The 21643-nt window shown below is 48.7% G+C and overlaps 1 protein-coding gene and 1 long non-coding RNA gene across 2 annotated transcripts in view; one reads left to right on the top strand and one right to left on the bottom strand.

Moving 5' to 3' along the window:
- Positions 1-2781: 2781 nt before the first annotated feature.
- LOC119086253 lies at positions 2782-16330 on the bottom strand. The gene is made up of 4 exons (XR_005089490.1): positions 16243-16330; positions 11560-11865; positions 10991-11200; positions 2782-2881 (listed from the first exon to the last, which is right to left on the bottom strand). It is a non-coding gene; the product is annotated as an uncharacterized LOC119086253 (long non-coding RNA).
- Slc23a1 (solute carrier family 23 member 1) overlaps positions 12854-21643 on the top strand; it is a 15685-nt gene continuing 6895 nt past the window's right edge. The window contains exons 1-14 of the mRNA XM_037197075.1: positions 12854-13014; positions 15109-15170; positions 15720-15854; positions 16248-16405; positions 16997-17085; positions 17202-17269; positions 17436-17617; positions 17739-17859; positions 18059-18215; positions 18476-18623; positions 19097-19202; positions 19393-19522; positions 19611-19754; positions 20213-20308. Coding sequence (XP_037052970.1) covers positions 12921-13014; positions 15109-15170; positions 15720-15854; positions 16248-16405; positions 16997-17085; positions 17202-17269; positions 17436-17617; positions 17739-17859; positions 18059-18215; positions 18476-18623; positions 19097-19202; positions 19393-19522; positions 19611-19754; positions 20213-20308 — 1690 coding nt within the window. The 5' untranslated portion in view covers positions 12854-12920. The remainder of the gene's footprint in view (positions 13015-15108; positions 15171-15719; positions 15855-16247; positions 16406-16996; positions 17086-17201; positions 17270-17435; positions 17618-17738; positions 17860-18058; positions 18216-18475; positions 18624-19096; positions 19203-19392; positions 19523-19610; positions 19755-20212; positions 20309-21643) is intronic.

Raw genomic sequence — 21643 nt, 5'->3', positions numbered from 1 at the left:
ACTTAGAAGAGAGTTGGCATGGCTGGAAATGTGAGCAAGCTAGGAAAGGATCTAGTCACAGGGATCCAGTCCAGGGCCAAACTCTCCAGGTCTTTAGATCCCTCAGAAGGAAAGGGCAGACAGCCACCTTGTGGTCACCGAGGCCTGGACTTCTTGCTATATGCACCCATTCAGACAGCAGAGGCTCAAGCTAAATGATGAGCGAAAATGAAGACATGACCGCCCCAAGGTATGGTTGAGAAGGATTTTATTGTAGCTATGAGGGAGAGAACAGCCAGAGGTGTAGAGAAGAGTCCAGACTGAACCGAGTCATGAGAGGAGGTGGGGGGAGGGACAGACACTGAGAGGGACAAGAAAGGGGACCAGGAGCCGAGAGCAGAAGACCAAGACAAGCCAAGGACCGAGAGAACGGCATGGCCAAGATGGCAGATTTATAAAGGAATGGGAAGCTGGGGAGGTTTGGGGCAGGGGGCGGGGTGAGCAGTGCTGGGAGGAGCCAAGGGTGCTGAGTGAGCCCTGGCCGGCTCTTTGGGACCTGACAAGCTACAGACTGAGTAAAGTCTGGGCTGGAAGGGGCTTCAGACTTTAAAGGTAGGAGCAATGTTGGCTGCTGGAGGAATTGGGGTGTCTCGAATGTGGGGGGCCCAAAACAGCTTGACCAACAGCTGCCATAACAGGCTTAGGGGCCCAGACACAGCTGCTGTGACAGGCTTACTGCCAGGTCCTGAACCCTGGAAATCCCCTCACCTCAACCTCTGCTAGGATTTAAAAAAAAAACAAAAACAAAAACAAAAAACAGCTGGGCGGTGGCGGCGCACACCTTTAATCCCAGCATTCAGGAGGCAGAGGCAGGCGGATCTCTGTGCGTTCGAGGCCAGCCTAGGCTACCAAGTGAGTTCCAGGAAAGGCACAAAGCTACACAGAGAAATCCTGTCTCGAAAAAAAAAAAAAAAAAAAAAAAAAAAAAAAATACCAGGCCAGGCTGGCTTTGCTTACCTGCATAACAGACAACAGACAAAGAAACCCAACTGAAATAAAGGCTTTTTGCTTTTACACATGGGATTCGGTCTCTGTGGTGGTCTTTTGGGGGGTCCCTGCGATCTGGGCAAGACATCAAGAATGCCTGAACGTTTAGACCCTGGGTATTAGTTTCCACCACAGCGGAGGTCTGCCTCTGCCACGGAAGAAGTAACGTCGTCATCAGTTGTTATCAGATGCCTTTCCACCATCAGCAGCTCAACACGTGCACCCCTGAAAGTGACCCCCAGAGCACAGCTCGCTTTCTTGTCTCTCTTCTTTCCTTTCTTACCCCTCTCTCTTGCCTTTCTTGGCTCTTGTTCCTCTTCCCTAGTCTCTGCCTGCCTGCCTCTCATGTCCCCACTTGAACACGTTTCCCGCTCTTCCCCTCCCCCAGTGAACCTCTTGCTCAAACTCTGTTAACCACGGCCTGTTTGCTTAGCGGCACACCTTGGCAGGGCCTGCCGAAAGGTACCCACTTCGCCTTTCTCTTTTATTTATCATTACTCTGGGTACTGCTCTGGATCCCTAGTATCCCACTGTGTGGATTTGTTAGAAGCTGCAAAGATATGAAGTAGGAATTCAGCTGATACTGGCAAAGCTATTACCTGGAAAAAGTTACAAGCTTTTCCAGAGGAAAACCAAGACTTCTGGAGTCTTGGTGATATTGGCTTTTGAATGTATTAGCTGTATCCTGCAATGAATTTCTTGTGTGCTATAAGAGTTCCCCATTCGACTCTTCCAGTGTGATTGATCCAGTGTGATTGGGCACAACTTACCCTACACATTTAGGGTAATTGGATAACTTTTCCCAGCTGTGTTTACTCTTCATTAGCAAACCTCTGGCCAGAGCCACTCTCCGAAAAAAAGTATACATAAGAATTATCTCATCTCACAGATAAGACAAAATAACCACCAACAATTAAATCCTCAACTCTTGACCTTCATCCCAGGTTATTTACACAAGGCCCTAATTTAAGAGATTTACTGCTCACACTTCTGGAATGATGTTTTAGCCGTCTGCTAGTTACTGAGTTAAGGTAGTTACTTCCCACTGACCCCAGGAGATTGCCGACAAGGCAGGCGATACATAGGTGCCAAGCTTCGTTTCTTGTGCGAATTAAGATTTTATCCTCCCCTTTTATCTCAGCCTGGTGCTATTCCCAGATTCCCTTCTTAGCAATTACTCAGAGCGAAAGTGCTTTTACTAACCAAATGCTACATGCTATGACGTAGGTTGCCTAGCAACCAAGCATACATTCCCCCGCCCAACCAGAAAGCAGCGCCTAACAATAAAAGACAGTTTTACTTTACTAGTGACTTATACTGACATATATAGACTCCTAACATTTTACCTAACCACTTCTAGATTATAGTTTGAGCACACAAATTCCTTTTTAGAGTTCTCTAACTGATCTTAGCCTTTAGTTGACCCTACCAGAGAATTCCCCTTTAATCACTCCCCCTTTGGATTGTAATTGGAAGCTGACATTTATTGCCTTATGTGTGGATCCTTATCACTCTCTCTGCCACCCTGAAAACTTCAAACCTCGCAGTGCTGGGCAAAAGAATTACTGCTCCGGCTCACCCACAGCTCCTGGGGAATTGATTTAGAAGAACAGAGATGAGGACGGAGATGAGGAAGACCTAAGTTTAGAACAATGAGGGAACAGCAGAAGGGACAGAGAGGAGCTAAGTGTGCGAACGGGAACGAAGCTGTGTAGATAGAACTGACTGAGAAGAATAAAGGAATGGACTAACAAATTCAGTGTGCTAAGATTCATTGAATATCCCTCACATTAGAATCCTAGCCGCTTGGAGTTTCTGTTCTGGACCCTGGTAGACAGCTCCTCGGGGCAAGCACCTGTGGAGAATTCGATATGAATTAATTCATTAAGGAATGAAAACACAGCAGCTGCCTCTTAGATTAATTTGACCAAGATTGAGCCCAAGTTTGAGTTCTCTGTCTCCCCGTACCTTCCACCTGTCCATAGTCGAGTTTCCGATCTGTCTGTAATCTGTCTGGTGTGTGTGTTTGTGCTTAAACTGTGCCTGTCCCTGAGAGAGGGCTTGACTCTGTGTTTATTGTTTGTTGTCACACGAGTCTCTCTATGAAGCTTTGGTTGTTCTATAACTCAACAAGATCCACCTGCCTCTGCTTCCCAAGTGCTGGGATTAAAGGCGTGGGTCACCACCGCCCAACTAACTACATAGTCTTAAATGACATCATGGGGTATTGTTAACTTTGCTGTAAGGGTTGCCAAAAGTTCAGTCTATTGGGGGTCAAGAAATAGCTTTATAACAATGTGTCACTACACTCTACATCCCATTGATAGCATCTAGGGGTCTTGCTCAGGTCTTTTTTCTCTTCCAGTTAGAGAATTAAAAGGTAGGGGGAAAATCTTGAATGCAACAGATAGCAGCAGAGAAATCTGGACCATGGCAAGCAGAAGCAGATAGAATTGACCATTGTAGAAAGGCGTGTTGGGGAAACACATGCAGCAGGCACATAGAAAACAGTAGCCTCCAAAGTGCAGAGGGGCCTTGGGAAGCTGAAAATCCAGTCTTCTTGAGGCTTTTAAGTTTCTGAAGAGTTTTCCTCCCCTAATTTAGAGTTGGTCAGTTTGAAGAGAAAGAAAGGATGGTTAATCGACTGTTGTTTAACACAATTCCAGCATCTACCTCGCTGAGCCAGTTCATCAGCAGGAGGCCTGCTAGCAAGAGAAAAAGGCCACAAGGCCTTTGTTTTAAACTGGAATGCTGGGGCTGGAGAGATGGCTCAGTGGTTAAGAACACTGGCTGTTCTTCCAGAGGTTCTGAGTTCAATTCCCAGCACCCACATGGGAGCTCACAACTGTCTGTAACTCCAGTTCTAGGGGATCTGATCCCTTCACACCAATGCACATAAAATAAAGTTAAATAAATTATAAAGAGGGGCGGGCTGGAGAGATGGCTCAGAGGTTAAGAACACTGACTGCTCTTCCAGAGGTCCTGAGTTCAATTCCTAGCAACCACATGGTGGCTCACAACCATCTGTAACGAGATCTGGTGCCCTCCACTGGCCTGCAGGCATACATGCAAGCAGAACACTGTAAAATAAATAAATAAATAAATAAATAAATAAATAAATAAATAAATAAATAAATCTTTAAAAAAATAAGGTGGAATGCTTTTTCTCAGGTCAAAAGGGTGTTGAAGAAGTCAGCTATCTTGGAAGTTTACATGTTATCTAGTTACGGCCCCTCCCTACTGTCTGCCTGCTGATAAGTAAAAATCCCCTGGTAGTGAGTAACTCCACCATGCAATGTCAGATCAGGCCAAGTTAATAAGTCCAGGTTTAATCTGAGCAAAACATTTCCAGGTGGTGTGGTGATACTTTGTGCTCCAACAAATAAAGCTTGCCTGGCGATCAGAGGGCGGGGCTAGCCATAGAGCCAAACAGTGGTGGCACACGCCTTTAATCTCAGCACTTGAGGAGAGGAAGCAGAGAGATCAGGAGTTCAAGGCCACTCTGGGCTACACAAGATTAATTCAGTCTAAAAGAGAAACAGAGCCAGGTAGTGGAGGCTCCCACTTTTGATCCCAGCACTAGGGAGGTGGAGACAGGAAGTGATATGGCTCGGCAAAGAGAGGAATGTGAGGTGGGTGGGAGGAGACAATCCTTCAGTCTGAGGATTCCTAGAAGTAAGAAGTCTTTCTAGTGGCTGGCTGCTCTGCTGTGGGATGTTCTGTATGGCAAATGTGTTGCTCTGATTGGTTAATAAATAAAACAGCCAGGAAGTATAGGCGGGACTAACAGAGAGGAAAATTAAGGGACAGAAAGGCAGAGGGGGAGACTGCAGCCGCTGCCAGGACAAGGAAGATGTAAGGTACCAGTAAGCCACGAGCCAAGTATAGATTAATAGAAATGGGCTAAATGTAAGAGTAAGAGCGCCGGGTGGTGGTGGCGCACACCTTTAATCGCAGCACTCAGGAGGCAGAGCCAGGAGGATCTCTGTGAGTTCGAGGCCAGCCTAATCTACAGAGCGAGTTCCAGGACAGGCTCCAAAGCTACACAGAGAAACCCTGTCTCAAAAAACAAACACACCCCCCCCAAAAAAAAATAAGAGTAAGAGCTAGACAATGATAGGCCTGAGCTAATGGCCATGCAGTTTAAATAATACAAGCGTCTGTATGTTTATTTTATAAGTGGGCTAAGGGACTGCCGGGGCTTGGCAGGACCAGAGAGAAAACTCTCCAGCTACACTGCTCTGTTCTATCAGCTTTCACTCTTACATCTGACTCCCAGTTTTTATTATTAAGACCAATTAGAATTCGAGCTACATCTGGCATCCAACATTGGGGGCATGAATTCATGAAAAAGCCACCTACCTGCCTGTGGCTTTGCAGCCACCCGCACTGAGCTACACAGGGCCGGAGTCACTACCCCACAGGATAAGATCTTGTTGCAGCCTCTCTGCAACAAACTCCACAGGCATGTGGGCTCAATATGCTGTCGGAGTTAGCCCCTCACCACCGGCCAGCTCTGCCTTTAGGCAGCTCCCGCCACATGAGTTTCTTCCCCCTAGATCTCCTGTGTGTGTTTTCAGCGGGTTGTGGGCTTTCCCTGGACCTTCTCCTCTGGCTGCTGCCAAACTAGGTAGCTGCCTTGGCATCTGCTCAGGTTTCTACTGCTCTGTACAGCAGTAATCTGCCTCACACTTCACCATCATCTGAATCGTCATTGTTGGCAGATTTGGTGAGACAATTGGGAATTCTTAAAGTGAGGAATTAGTTAAAAGAGAGGTTTTTTCCCCCCCATATTAAAAAATGGGAAACACTATTACAATGGAGGAAGTTAGGTCTCTGTATGATAATACTCTGGACATTTTGAAAATGGAACAATTAAATGAGAGGATAATTAAGTTACATGGGATTTATGTAATGTCAATTATAAACATTATTGGTTTTTATCATTATTGTTATATCACTAACAAAGTTGGTTAATATGAGTACTAAGATACAAGTTTTAGAAAAACTTATTAAAACAGACCATAGAGATATTCAGACCTAGACAGAGGAATTTAAAATAGAACCAATCTCAGCATTGCATTATAAGGTTAGAAAGGAACAACTTAAGATCTTAAACAGTCGCCCTTAATTTATCCAGTAACCTTACAGGAACTGCCAAATGATAGCTATCCTCAAGGCTATGTAAGAGCTGAATGGATTCCTGTGGAAATGTTAGATTTAAAGGAGATTCAAGGAGGGGATAGTCTCACATGGCATGCATTCACCTTTTATGAAGCAGATATTAAACTTGTGGTTAGCTTATTCTAGAATTATCCCTCAAGACTGGAGAGACTTTGTTACAGCAGTCTTGGAGCCTGGTCCTCAATTACAGTGGAGGACCTGGTAGAAAGATGAGGCTAAGATCACTGAACATCGACGTAGGGCTAGAGATACAGGAATCTCCCAAGACCAACTTCTTGGAGAAAGAGATTATACTAATGTACAAAGGCAATCTCTATATGATGACCACACCCTGGCTTTATCCCTCACAGCAGCCTTGAATGCTTGGGACAGAATTGAAGAAGTAGGAAAGAAAACTGAGTCATTTACTAAAGCTATACAGGGTCCCAAAGAAACCTTCACTGGTTTCCTATAAAGACTGATATCATCAGTAAATAGACAGATACCAAATTCAGAAGCTAGACATATAATTGAATCTCTGGCTTTTAAAAATGCTAATGAACAATGCAAAAGGGTAATTAGGTCCTTAAAGGCAAGATCCTCACCGTTGGAGGAATGGATCCAAGATGCAGTCAATATTGAATCTCATGACCATGATGATGCTTGGATAGGAGAGGTGATTTCCAAAGGTTTCAAGAAAAATCGAAATGGCAGGTGTGGTAAACAAGGTCACCTAAAAAGGGATTGTAAACAGGGCATTCCTAGAAACTGCTGCGGGCCGCAGGAATATATCATAAGAACTCAGCTGGTTATGACAAAGTCACTACCTGGAGGAATCAGGGAATTCCTCCAGAGGAAGCCAAATCCCAAGGAGTTTTTGGTGTTACTTGGCTTGTTATATATCAGCTGTATTCTGTTATGAAAATCATGTGTGCCTTCATAGTTTTCCCAATTGACTTTTCCCTAAGAAGAGCTAACAATGTGGACTGATCACTCTCTGGACATACACATTCCAGGCATTTTGAGAACAGCCTCAGGAAAGGCTTTCTCTGGAATCAGATATCTCCCCTAGCCACTTTCAAGGACTAAAGGAGACATCACCCAGGTGGTCACCAATTTCCGAGGATTAACAGTGATAACAGCCCACAGGCGAGTCTCCTGACTTAAGGTAAATTCCACAAGGAGACACCGCCCAAGTCAGGTAGACATTAAGTAATAGCTTTACACAATTTAGCTCAGACCCCTCCTTTCCTACAGCCTTACTAACTTTATAGATCTCTAATTACTTACCTAACCACTTCTAGGAATATTTAGATAACCTTCTGTGCTAACAGCTATGCTCAGCCAGAACTCCCAGTTCAAGTCTCCCTGTAATTATCACTATTGGTAGCATCCGGCCAGGTCCATCACTGGATGGAGGAAAGTATCTTATCAGAGATACCTCTGTACTCTCTAAGAACAGACTTAAGCATCCAGGCCACCTGTTTGAAAAGGCCTGGTGGATGTGCTAATTAAGCTTAACTTCCTCCTTTCCCAAACCTTACCTCCAGTTCCAGATCTCCCTTTAGCTATCACCAGAGGCATCTAGCTGTACACAGGTTGCCTAGAGACTGAGCACACTTTTCCCCACCCTGCAGAAAACGGCAGACAGCTTGAACAGATAGGAGCCACAGGAAAAAAGAAGACAGTTTTATTTTCTCCCATTGACCTAGCAACTTATAGATTTTTAACATCCTTTACCAAACACGTTTAAGGTTATAGTTGTGCACGTAAGATCCCTCTTCCTAGATATTACCCATATTTAGCCTTTAGTTAATTCATTAGTCACTTCCCCTTTGGGTCACAAATGGTAATTAACAACTAGTGCCCCTCTTTGTAATTCTTATCAACCTCCATTTGATCCTGATAGCGGACAATCACTGCCTGAGGAAGTTCAGGCTGAGTGTCCTGGGTGGAGGGGAGGATTGTGATTTTGGGGAGATATATAACTGTAAAGCAGAGGAAAGAGGAGGAGGAGAGAAGAGAATGGAAGAACGAGATGGGTAAGAACTTGAGAGGAACGAACTGAGATGGGGAAGAACTAGATTGAAGGGGCTAAAAGAGAGGACTAGAGGAACAAGATGGAAGATGAGGAAGAGCCAGATGGGGGAAGAACAAGATGAGGAAGAGCCAGATGAGAGAGAAGGAGACGAGAGAGGAGCTGATAGGGGAAAGAACTAGATAGATGAGAACCTAGAAGGGACAGAACTAGATGAAGGAATTAAGACAGAACCTAGAGGGGACAGTAGATAAATATAGAGAGAAATCAGGCAAAAAAGGAGCTAGACATGAGAACAGAACTGAAGCTGTGTATAAAGGATGTTATGCCATAGAAATTAAAGCGTATGGACCAAGGAACTCTGCGTGCGTAGACTGATTTACCGACCTTAAAAAATAGATTCTCAACTGGTTGATAGATCCTTCCGCGGACCCTGGAAAGGAGACTATTAGGGGCTGGACCCCAATAGTCCCCAACAAGAAACAATAACCCAAACAGAAAGTCCTCCCTTCTGGAGTATGCAGAAGGTGTGGCAAAGGCAGACATTGGACTAATGAATGTTTGTAGCTGGAAGTGTTCTTGAGTCCCACCCAGCTCTGTGGTCCAGCAGCTGCTTATAAAATAGTCACTCAGAGGCTTAATGTTACTTACAAACTGGATGGCCTATGGCAGGCCTCTTGCTAGCTAGCTCTTATATCTTAAATTAACCCATTTCTATTTATCTATGTTTTACCACATGTTCCATGGCTTTACTGGTCTGCTGGCATGTTGCTCTTTGGGTGGCAGGCTGGCGTCTCTCCAAACTGCCTTTCTCTTTCCTGTCTCTCTCCTTGGATTTTCCACCTGCCTCTAAGCTGCCTTGCCACAGGCCAAAGCAGCTTATTTATTAACTAATGGGAACAATATATATTCACAGTGTACAGAAAGACATCCCCCAGCAAATGTAGATCAACAAGGGACAGGCAAGATAACCCTTTGCCATTGGGAAACTCTCCAAGAGGATAAAATTTCAAAAATCTTCCCAAATGTTTGTTTCTGCTGTTCTCTACAGACACATAATGCAAATGGTCTTTTTGTAATCCCAGTTCAATTGAAAATTAAAGCTGGCTTTGGAGTTGGAGTGTGGCTTTTTCCTTCTCTAAACCCAAGCATGCTTGTTAAAGTAAAATTCAGGGGCTGGAGAGATGGCGCAAAGGTTAAGAGCATCAGCTGCTCTTCCAGAGGTCCTGAGTTCAATTCCCAGCAACCACATGGTGGCTCACAACCATCTGTAATGAGATCTGATGCCCTCTTCTGGCCTGCAGGCACACATGCAGGCAGAACACTGTATACATAATAAATAAACCTTTACAAAAAAAAAATTCAAAATTTCTGTCTCATGTCAGAAGAGCCACCTGATATGGGACAAAAGAAAAACAAAAAAATTAGGGACTATTTTATTGCCACTAATTTCATAATCCTTTGATTTTATTTTGACTCTTTAAAGCTTTTCTTTTCTTTCTTTCCTTTTTTTTTTTTTTTTTGTTTTGTTTTTTGTTTTTGTTTTTCGAGACAGGGTTTCTCTGTGCAGTTTTGTGCCTTTCCTGGAACTCACTTTGTAGACCAGGCTGGCCTCAAACTCACAGAGATCCGCCTGCCTCTTCTTTTTTTTTTTTTTTTTTTTTTTTTTTGATTTTTCGAGACAGGGTTTCTCTGTGTAGCTTTGTGCCTCTCCTGGAACTCACTTGGTAGCCCAGGCTGGCCTCGAACTCACAGAGATCCGCCTGCTCTGCCTTCCGAGTGCTGGGATTAAAGGCGTGCGCCACCACCGGCCGGCTTTCTTTTTTCTTTTTTTAAAGATTTATTTATTATATATACAGTGTATGCTTGAAGGCCAGAAGAGGGCTTCAGATCTCATTATAGTTGGTTGTGAGCCACCATGTGGTTGCTGGGAATTGAACTCAGGACCTCTGGAAGAGCAGCCAGTGCTCTTAACCTCTGAACCATCTCTCCAGCCCAAAGCTTTTCTTAAGGTATAAATATTATCTCAAAATTTATAAGATTAATATATATATATATGTATATTTTATACTTTTTGTCATAATATTAATGGTCATATAGAGTACTAACTAATTCTAGAAAAAGGCTTCATCTAGCTTCCTGTACATGATTTCAGGTTTGAGTGTCTATCAGGTAACCAGGAATTTAATTTTTGTACTCTGAATATACATAACAAATATTGATCCTTAATCTCTTTGAGATCTGCTGTATATGACCTTTAAAATGTTTAAGTTTTCTGCAGTGAACTATGACCATGCCTAACAGCGACTTTGAAGTCTCCAAAAGGAGGATGGGGCCCCACAACGACAATTCCACCAGGACGATGATAACACCACTAAGCTGACAAACACCACCCAAAGATCGGCTTTGGACTACAAACTGCCCAGGACAATTTCGAGATGGCTAGCTGAGATGATCCAGCCTCACAGACTCCTCTAGCCGGAACTGGGGACAAGCCCCGCACTCTCCCATTACACAGAGACTGGACAACAAGTTACACAGCTACCTCTCCCAGGACTTGGCAATTAACCCAAATTTTTCTTTTCAGGATCCCCAAAAGATGCCGTCTCCCTCAGACAGCAGGAAGTAATTTTAAGAACATGACGCCCACATTCCCAAGAGGTGGGGTGGGTGGTTTTTTGGAGAGAAAAACAAGGTTGATGAGCTATAGATCTCAGCAGATGATGCAGAGGGAGGCAGAGAAGAGGAAGAGAGAAGCCACACCTTTGAAGTCTTGTTCTTTAATAAGAACCGAGGTGCTGCAGTCTTGAGACTGTGCATCTAGTGTGTGGATCTTGGGTTTTTATAGGAGGGTTCCTGGGGATGAGTCCATCTGCAGGCAGGCTCCCCTGCAGTCTGGAGGTGGTAGATGCCATGTCCTTTATATAGGCTGCCAAGAGACGGTATGGTCCAGATTGAAGGTGGATCTTTCCCCTTCAAAAAAAAAAAAAAAAAAAAAAAAAAAGCCATATCTTCCTAGCCTGGTGACTGAACATTCAAATATCTGAGCCTAGGGGAAGCCATTCATATACAAACGACCAAAGAGAGAGAGGGAGAGAGAGACAGACAGACACAGAGACTGGGAATGGTCTGGGAAAACCCAAAGCCCACCCCCAAAGACACACCGCCTCCAACAAGCCGCACTTCCTAATCCTTCCCAAACAGTTCCATTCCCTGATCACTAAGCATCCAAACATGGGCCTATGGGGCGGGGGTCGGGAGGTGGGGGACGTTCTCATTCAAACCATCACACAGAGTGTATCAGTCAGGATCTCTAGAGGAACAGAACTTACACCATGAATATCTGTCTGTCTAGAAAGGGCATATTAGAATGGCTTGCAGGTTGTGGCCCAGGTGGTCCAACAATGACTGTGTACCAAAGGAAGGTCCAAGAATCCAGTAGTTGTTCAGTCCATGGAGGTCTCAGCTGCTCTTCAGCAACTGCCAGAATCCCAAAGAAGGCGCTAATGCCAGTGAAGGGATGAACTTGCCTGTGAGAGCAAAAGCAAGCAGGCAGAGAGAGCGAGCTTCGTTCTCCCATGTCCTTTAGATAGGCTGTCAAGAGACGGTATGGTCCAGATTGAAGGTGGATCTTTCCCCTTCAAAAAAAAAAAAAAAAAAAAAAAAATCTGGATTAAAGGTTGATCTTCTCACTTCAGGAGATCCAGAATAAAAGTGGGTCTTCCTACTTCAAATGATGTAATTAAGAAAAAGCCTTGGGCTGGAGAGATAGTTAAGAGCACTGACTGCTCTTCCAAAGGACCCGGGTTCAATTCCCAGCACCCACATGGCAGCTCACAACTCTCTGTAACTCCAGTTCCAAGGGATCTAACACCCTCACACAGACATACATGCAGGCCAAACACCAATGCACATTAAAAAAAAAAAAAAAAAAAAGGAAAGAAAAAAAATTCCTCACAGGTGTACCTAGCCACTTGCGGTTGAGTTAATTCCAGGTGTCGTCAAGTTGACCACTAAGAAGAGCCACCACACAAGGTCTCTCTATGTAGCCCTGACTACCCTGAAACTCACTATGTAAACCTTGATCTCTCAGAGATCTATCACCACTGCCTTCCGTGTGCTGGGATTAGAGGAATGTGCCACCATGCCAGAAACAATAGGTAATGTTCTAATCCTTGGAGCAGATCAGAATGCCATGTCTGCACCCCAGGCCAGAGGTATTCTATTCTTAAGCAGTAGGCTTAAGGAGCAGTGAGTGACAAGGCTGATTTTTATCTTCCTAGTGTTGCCAGAGAAACAGGAGGCAGGGGTCCAAAGCTACCCCAGAGGGGGGTCCATCCTTGACCTCTAAGGTTGGACTACCTAACAGTGTTTTAAAGACTTATCACTGTTGGAGTGCTAATGCCATGGCCCATGCACGGGGACACATTTTCAAGCCTTGTAGTGCACAGGTCCTGGTGAGGTTTGGGCTGAATTGAGCAATGATTGAAGTGTGTATGTTGGGTGTGGGGAGTGGGGTGGGGGTGGGGGTAGGGGCTCCCTTTCTGCCACCTGCAGAGCACTGGGAGGAGGAGTCTCAGAGGCCCAACAGGTCAGACCACTTTGAGAACCTCAGAGCAGGAACCAGGAGAGAGAGTGGACCAACAGAGGAAACGGCCGGACCTGGACAGGGGGGATCGCATTCTGAACTGCCATGAAGCTACTGCCCAGCTGGAGAGCCGTGTTGCCCGTGGGCCCTCGGCCTGGCCTGTGCCCCTGTATCCCAGCCTGGGCACAGCAACCCAGAAGTAGGTAGCCTCTGGGGTGGCTGGGACTAGGGTAGCCAGAGGGGAGCGGGTGCCAATCCCAGCCCAACTCCTGGCAGCTGAATAGGCCCTGGATCCTCATGACTGCCTCTGCTAACACTCAGGCTCTAGCCTACGCCAGACAGGAAGAGGGATGTAGACAGAGTGAACACAGAGTGATGTGCTTAGAAAGGTCTCGTGTTCAATTTAATGTTCTGCTATTTTCATTTGAGCCCCTTTCAGATGGTTGGGTGTTTTGTTGTTGTTTATTTTGTTTAGTTTGGTTTGGTTTTTTTGAGACAGAGTTTCTCAGAGTAGCCCTGGCTGTCCTGGAACTCACTCTGTAGACCAGGCTGGCCCCGAATCATCGAGATTCACCTGCCCCTACCTCCTGAGTACTGAGATTAAAGGGGTGTGCCACCACCACCCAGCGAGAGAGTTGGGATTTTTTTTTTTTGATTGTTTGTTTACTTTCTGTTTTTCTGTGTTATCATCTGAGACAGGGTCTTACTATGTAGCCTTGTCTTGGAACTCACTCTGTAGACGAGCTAGCCTTGAAATCGCAGAAATTTGCTTGCCTCTGCCTCTTCCTCCTAAGTGCTGAGTTTTAAAGGCATGAGCTACCAAGATAGGGTCTTAGGTAGCCAAGGATGTTTGAGGCTGGTCTTGAATTCTCTGTCTTCTTGCCTGACTCCCCATGCTGGGATTACAGGTCTATGTCATCATACCCAGCTTTTCTGTTATTAAAAAAAAACAACAATAAATTATATTTAGTGTGTGTGAGCTTGGGCATGTGCAGCGGTGTATGTGTGTGTGGGGAGGACAATTTGCAGGAGTCAGGTCTCTTCTAGCGTGTGGGTCCTGGGGAGAGGACTGAACTCGGGTCACCAGGCTTGGCAGCAAGTGTCTGTGCCTACTGAGCCATCTTGCCAGCCCTCAACTTTTTGTTATTACTAGTGTGTGTGTGTGTGTGTGTGTGTGTGTGTGTGTGTGTGTGTGTGTTGTCTGAGTTTGGGTGTCTGTGCCAAAGGGGTACAGGTGGAGGTCAGAGACAAACTATAGAAGTCAGCTCTCTCCCTCCACCATGTAGGTCCTAGAGGTCAAGCTGGGGTCACTGGGCGTGGTGGCAGGTACCTTTACCTAATGGGCCATCTAGCTAGCCCTGAAAGTAACAGAAAGTTACTTTTCAGTCAGGGTTTTGCTATGTTAGGTATTTTTTTTAGTGTATAGTCCAGGCTGGCCCAGATAGAACTCACTATACAGACCAGGCTGGCCTTGAACCCACGGTCATCTGCCTCCCTCAGCCTTCTGAGTACAGGGATTACAGGCATTAGCCACCAGACCCCACAAAATTCTTAACACCTTTGCAACAAGAACCCCCTTTTCATTTTCACAGGGTCCCACAAACTGAGCGGCTCATCCATGCTAACAGGTGTACGGGGAACTCTCACCCTGACACTGGGCTTGGGCTACACGGACCTCTCTGTGGGTGCCTCAGGAACCCTATCCGGTGAAGGCTGGCAGGGCAGGAGACCAAAACTAACCTGAATTTAGCATCGGTTTTCTGAAACCTCACTCACTGGCCTTGGTCATATCACTACTAAGTCTTTTTCCTTCAGCAGTGAAAGAGTTAACACCACACAGCCCCGGGACGGGACATGTGACAGTGCATGGACAAATACAGATATTGGCATTTGATTGTATTCCGGAAAGGAGAACAGTGATGATGATAAGATTAGCTTCTATTAATCACCGTAGAGCTTGGAGGGGAGGGTGAGGAGTTATGTCCAGCCTTTCCTGTCTCATCCTCCGACTGTGCCCTCTTTACCCTGTAGACTCTGGCCCTCCCTAGGGACACAAGGACAGGCTTTGTGCCAGGCTTGGATGCGGGTAGGACAGAGAACACTCAGAAGGTAAACGTGCCCTGTGCTTAGGTGGCCTTTACCACCGGAGCCAGAGTTAATACCTTACCCTGCCTGAGTCTCCCTTTCGCAATCTGGAGCTGTGGACCTAGTTACAGATTGACCTCGAACAATGTCTGCTGCGTGGAGTAAAGTCCTCCTTGGCCTTGGTAAAGCCTTCCTCTTTTCTCCTCAGAAGTTCCTCAAACCTGTGTCTCAGAGATGAGAGCTCAGGAGGACCCCAGGAGCCCAACACAGGTGCTGGGGGAAGTGGGGAGCTGGGCAGGGAGGGACACGGCAGGTGGGGGGACGGCCCTCTGCTGGCCGGCCTTTCCGGGAAGGCAGAGACAAAATTTCTAATGCAAGAAGAGACAGTCCTGAGCTGCAAGTGGCGCTGGGGGAGTGGGGTGGGGGGAGAGGTGAGGGAGCCTTTAGTTTGGGGGCTTGCTGACTCGGGCTTAGGGGGTCAGTAAGGGCTGGGCCTCCTCCCCCCGTGGCGCCTTCAAGGACCTCCAAGAGGTAGAGGCGGGACAGATGGGGCTTATCCAGCGCCTTTTGGTCTGGTGCTTTCCACTCTTCTGACTTAGGGGCCTCACTAGAAAGCCTAAAGATTCCTCTAGAAGCCAGGACGGTGCCTCCATCCCTAAACTGGGATGTGGGATGTGGGAAGGCCTGGCGACCACCAGCTGGGGAGGGCGGCCGATCCAGCCCATCCTCACTGAATTGCCGGGTGGCCACTGCGGCTCCCTTAGTCCAGGCTTTGCCCGTCCATCACTCTGCCCTGAGCTGCGGCTCTCTCTACCCCAGCATGAGTCCCTGGGTTCAGCAGAGAACTCCACCAGGGACCAGCAGACACCCTTGACCATGGAGCCCAAGTTTGACATGTTGTACAAGATTGAGGATGTGCCGCCATGGTACCTGTGCATCCTGCTGGGCTTCCAGGTAGGTTGGTTTCCCCAAGGCCTCCCCCGCTCTACACGGTGTCCTCCCCAGATATCCCAAACCTTCCCTGGACAAAAGGTCATTTCAGGTTAGAGACAGAAACAAGGCCAGCACGATGACCTAGCAGCAGTGCCCAAGAAGGTTAAAGTGACCTGGGGAGATTGTGGACGGCACAGGACAGGCAGGGCCCATCCACAGAAGCCACAGGGATAATACCCGAGGGAGACGGGGGGGCCCCTGGATGGTGAGCAGCAGCTCTCCGGTAACCTCTAGGGGGTAATGTCATTTGAGCAAGCACCCTGTCAGTGTGGCCCAGGTCCCGGGGCGTGGACCTGGAGCGCACGTCTCCACGGGCCTGTTGTGGGGCCACCTCTCGATCTCCTCTCACCTCAGCACTACCTGACATGCTTCAGCGGCACCATCGCCGTGCCCTTCCTCCTGGCCGAGGCGCTGTGTGTGGGCCGCGACCAGCACATGGTCAGCCAGCTCATCGGCACCATCTTCACCTGCGTGGGTGTTACCACTCTCATCCAGACGACAGTGGGCATCCGGTGAGCTGCCCCTCCCCGGCTCGTCAGCACGCACGCACGCAGGCACTCACGCACGCAGGCACGCACGCACTTGCCTGCTTGCACACGGCAAAGCAGGTGTTCTCTCTTCTGGTTTCTTCCCCGTCTGCTGCACCAGCTACCTGGCCAGCCTTAGCGCTAGGGAGCTGGGCTCCTAGGGAGTCCAGGATTTAGGGCGTCTCCTTCACTCGATCTCTACCCCAAAGTCTAGGGGCACTGCTTCTCCGCCCCACTGCACATCCCTGTGAGCAGGCTTCCAGCACCTCTGTGGACACCGGGGGACTCCTAGTCCCGGATGAACAATTCTAGTCGGTTGGCTCAGTGGTAGTGGACGAGATCAGGAGCTGGCATTCCTCCGGTGTAGAAATGGAGGGGTCCACTTTTGAGCACCCGGCTCTCCCGGGTGCTGAGATGGAGGCCTGAAGACAAAGCGCAGGGTGTGAACTGAGGGGAGTCCCCCCCCCCAGGCCTCAGTGCCTTCCCCCACCCTGACCCTTCCCCCAAACCCGGTTTTCTAGCCCTTTTCCTACCCTGCTCCACCACCCACCGCAGTTACTCTGTGCCACCTTCTAGGCTGCCTCTGTTCCAGGCCAGTGCCTTTGCATTTCTGGTTCCGGCCAAAGCTATCCTGGCCTTGGAGAGGTGGAAGTGTCCCCCAGAAGGTGAGCTTAGTTTTGATGTCTGCGCCGGAGGGGAGGTCTTGGAGGTCTGGGCAGCTGCCCAGAGTCTAGATACCAGGGTGTATTCATGGCCCTGTTTTCTCCGACTCTGTCCCCAGAGGAGATCTATGGTAACTGGAGTATGCCCCTGAATACCTCTCATATCTGGCATCCTCGGATTCGAGAGGTGGGTAGAGATTGGGCTCGGGAGAGCGGGGGTGGGGGGTGGGCTGGGCTAGAGAGGTGGTTTGTATATACCGCTGAGTTGTATTCAAGGAGGTGGTTGAGAAATTTGAACATTCTGCTAGTGACCAAGTCAAGGTTGACTTACAGCCGATTTTTGCCTTTTTTAGGTCCAGGGTGCAATCATGGTGTCCAGCATGGTGGAAGTGGTGATTGGGCTGATGGGGCTGCCTGGGGCCCTGCTCAGCTACATTGGGCCTCTCACGGTCACCCCCACCGTCTCCCTCATTGGTCTCTCTGTTTTCCAAGCTGCTGGTGACCGAGCTGGCTCCCATTGGGGCATTTCAGCTTGGTGAGCAGGCAACGGGACTATTTCTGCCCAATCCTAGGCCCTGCCCCCAACCCCTTCACTCCTGCCCTGTTTCCAGGTGCCAGCCTGGCCTCCAGCTTTCCCTTCCTGTCTCTGCTCCCAGCTCCATTCTACTGATCGTCCTGTTCTCCCAGTACCTACGCAACCTCACCTTCCTGCTGCCCATCTACCGATGGGGCAAGGGCCTCACCCTCTTCCGCATCCAGATCTTTAAGATGTTTCCGGTGAGGAGCTGGCAGACGCTGGGACTAGGAAAGGGGAAGACCTGAGCCAGGACGAGGCTGGGGCAAGGACAGGGGCTCCAGGCAGAGGCGGAGTGTCAGCCAGGGCTCTGGGGCTGGTGCTGCCACACACAGGAGCTGGTGAGTCTGCCCCAGGTCTCTCTCCAGTGCCTGCAGCACCCCCTCGCCCCACCTGCTCCAGATCGTCCTGGCCATCATGACCGTGTGGCTGCTCTGCTACGTGCTGACCCTGACGGATGCGCTACCTGCCGATCCCACAGCCTATGGCTTCCAGGCACGAACGGATGCCCGAGGGGACATCATGGCGATCTCACCCTGGATCCGCATCCCCTACCCATGTAAGCAAGCCCACTCGGGTCCCTCCTGCTTCCAACTGGACCTCCTGTGAGGTACCTCGTGACCCCAGTTCAGCAGACGACGCAGCTAGCATTAGCCCTGTTTGTGGGTGCCACATGGTGGTTTACCCCCCCCCAAACCTTACTCCAGAGCTGTGTTTCAGTGAGACCTCCCGACCAGCCCCTCTCCCTTTCAAATAACCCCATCGATTCCCAACCCATCATAGCCTCCTCAAGAACCTATTCTGTTGTCTCCAACCCAGGCCAGTGGGGCCTGCCCACAGTGACGGTGGCCGCAGTTCTGGGAATGTTCAGCGCCACCCTGGCAGGCATCATCGAGTCCATTGGTGATTACTATGCTTGTGCCCGGCTGGCTGGGGCACCGCCCCCTCCAGTACATGCTATCAACAGGTACGCCCACCTCGATGTCGGAACCTGAGCGGCCACTACGAAAGCAAGTGTAGGACAGGACTGGGTCCCACAGTTACAGGCTTGGCCAAGAAAGTCACTCTTACCTCTCGACCTCATTTTCTTGAGTATGGAATGGGGAGTTACTCACTCTAGAACTGCTGAGAGTCCCAGGGAAACCAGTTAGTTACCCACAACTGTGTACCCAGTTTGGGTGCATTCTTATGCAGTGGCTAACCATGCTATGAGGTAGGGACCCTCATTATCTTCCCGGGACAGATGAGGAACTGAGGCTCAGCACTGTCCAAGGGAGTAAGTACTGGGGCACAGTGCTGGTACTGACTCCTGGCTTCCAGAGTGGAATGCTACAGATGATGCCAGTCTGCACAGTCCCAGAGGGGCAGGCAGCGGGCCCAGGTGACAGGACAGACTGGTGATGAGGCTGGACCAACACCCCACTCACCATTTCTTCACAGGGGTATTTTCACTGAAGGCGTCTGCTGCATTATCGCCGGGCTACTGGGCACAGGCAACGGGTCCACCTCATCCAGCCCCAACATTGGGGTCCTAGGGATCACTAAGGTGCCATGCCAGCAGCCAAAGCAGCACGTTCCTTTTCTAAGCAGTCTTGGCTTTGGCCTAGCCCCACCCTGTGAGAGCATCCCACCTTCATCCTGCTCCCCTAGTGCTGGAGTCTGTTTATAGGCCTAACACCCCGCCCCCTGGAACTGGCCCTGCCTCTGGCTCTAGCCAGCCCCCTGGCTTCCCGCAGGTGGGCAGCCGCCGAGTTGTGCAGTATGGTGCAGGCATCATGCTAATCCTGGGTGCCATTGGCAAGTTCACAGCCCTCTTCGCCTCCCTCCCAGACCCCATCCTGGGAGGAATGTTCTGCACCCTTTTTGGTGAGTGTTTGCTATCTGCCCTGTGTGAGTGGCAGGCCCATCTAGGCAGGCTGCATCTCTAGTCCAGCGGTTGGTTCTGCTGTGGCAGGTATGATCACCGCCGTGGGACTGTCCAATCTGCAGTTTGTGGACATGAACTCCTCCCGGAACCTCTTTGTATTGGGGTTCTCTATGTTCTTTGGCCTCACGCTACCCAATTACCTGGATTCCAACCCAGGTGCTATCAACACAGGTACCTTTTGTTCTCTACTGTCTCGAGAGATGGGGGAAAGTGGGGTGACCATCTCAAAGTTCTTACACATGGATTGGAAAACACCTAAATGGTCCAGCACTTCCCTAGCACCTGTAATGAGGCTGGATCGCAAGCACGAGCCTAGCTATTTATCAAGTTTTACATGTGCTCATTTAATTTTCCCAATGGTTCCACAAAATTCTATTACTACCTCTGTTTTTCAGAGGGACATGAGTTCACAGGGGCTAAGTGTTGTCCTAAGTCAGTAACTAGCAGCTGACAGAAGACTGTCCCCAAAGCTGGGAGACAGAGGTACAGACAGGCTTGAAGGTCAGGGCTCTGGAATATTCCACGGCCACCATCGCCTCTAAGTCAGTGGACTACACAGGCAGGAAGTCCCTTGAGCACAGCCTTCTAGAAAAGGCCACTAGCCCATCAGCCCCCGACTTATTCCGCAGGCATTCCTGAAGTGGATCAGATCCTAACTGTGCTGCTGACCACGGAGATGTTTGTTGGCGGGTGCCTTGCTTTCATACTGGACAACACAGTGCCAGGTATCGGGCCAGTGCTGGGAGGGGAAGCACAGAACCAGGCTAGACTCTTCTGTACAACAAATGGCTTGGGTCCTGAGGAGAGATGGCCAGGCCTGATGCCACACAGGCCAGCACCAGCAGGAACAGATGGGCTGGCCGAGTGTCCACTGGCTGGAGGGGAGAACTTGAGGCATGACATTCCCCGGGTTGGTTGTGAGGAGGTCTGGAGAGTTCCTTACCAATTCTTTATAGCCACCAGGCTGAAAGCATCTTTATGTTTGCAGAGTTGGACAGGTAAACATGCAGCAGCATTGGTTTGTGGGAAAAAAACCTGCCAAGCATGTAAGCAGCCTGCTACACAAATGGAGAAGGAGCCCCCAAAGTGAACCTTTGCTGCATAAGTTTTTGCAGGGAATGTGTAAATGTGACAGCCTACACCTAGGGAATGTATTTTAAAAACTGACTGCCATGAGCTCTAAAAGCCAGCATGCATCCACTATGAGTCAGGAATAGTCTCACACCATCCTCAAAGCCTGACGGGCTGGGCTATATCAGCTGGGCTGAAATAACAATGACCACAGTCATAAAGTAACATTAAACTGCAAACAGCTTGTTTCCCAGCCTCTGGACCACACCTCTGCAGACAGGTTTGGGGAACTGAACGGGGCAAAGCTCAATAAAGACAGTGGTCATTAACCATGTTTTTTTTGAGACAGGGCAGTTCAGACTGGCTTAAAACTTGCCACTCTCTTGTCTCTATCTGCCCAGTGTTGACATTACAGGCATTGATCACCATACCTGACTTATACCTCATAGGGAGAGTCAAACACAGTTCAGAAAAAGCTGGTGGAATTTACCAGCTTGGCCCTCAGTCAAACTGAGGATGATGTGCAAAACAGTTTGTTTTGAGGAGTTCCTGCCACAAAATGGGACATAAAACTGGGTTGAAATAACAAGCTGCTGAGACTAAGCCAGAGTCATCTGTAGATAGGCCAGCTCCATCCAGGAGGAACATGAGAACAGGACACGGCTGTGAGCAAGAAGGCACCCTGCAGGGCTAGGCAGGCTTTCACTCTGGCGGTGGAACAGAGGCCAGTGGGACCTTGGGACCACTGTCGTGTGCACACTAACAGCTCTCCCCTTTCCACTCTGGCCAAGGGATCTTGAGGCAGCCTTTCCTGGGGCCTCTAGCCCTCCCTGCTGAGAGCCTGAGATTCACTGGACTGCCTACAGCAGCTCTGGGCTATTCTTAGCTCTGGCTGCCCTCACTCCTCCCACTAAACTGGAATTATTTCAGTCTGTCAGCCCCAGCCCTTCTGAGGACCTGCAATCTCTAGATTCTTCCCCATAGGCACA

Source organism: Peromyscus leucopus, chromosome 19 (assembly GCF_004664715.2).
Source record: "Peromyscus leucopus breed LL Stock chromosome 19, UCI_PerLeu_2.1, whole genome shotgun sequence".
NCBI classification, from domain to species: Eukaryota; Metazoa; Chordata; class Mammalia; order Rodentia; family Cricetidae; genus Peromyscus; species Peromyscus leucopus.
The sequence above is the reverse complement of the archived record's forward strand: the minus strand, read 5'-3'. Positions and strand labels throughout refer to the sequence as shown.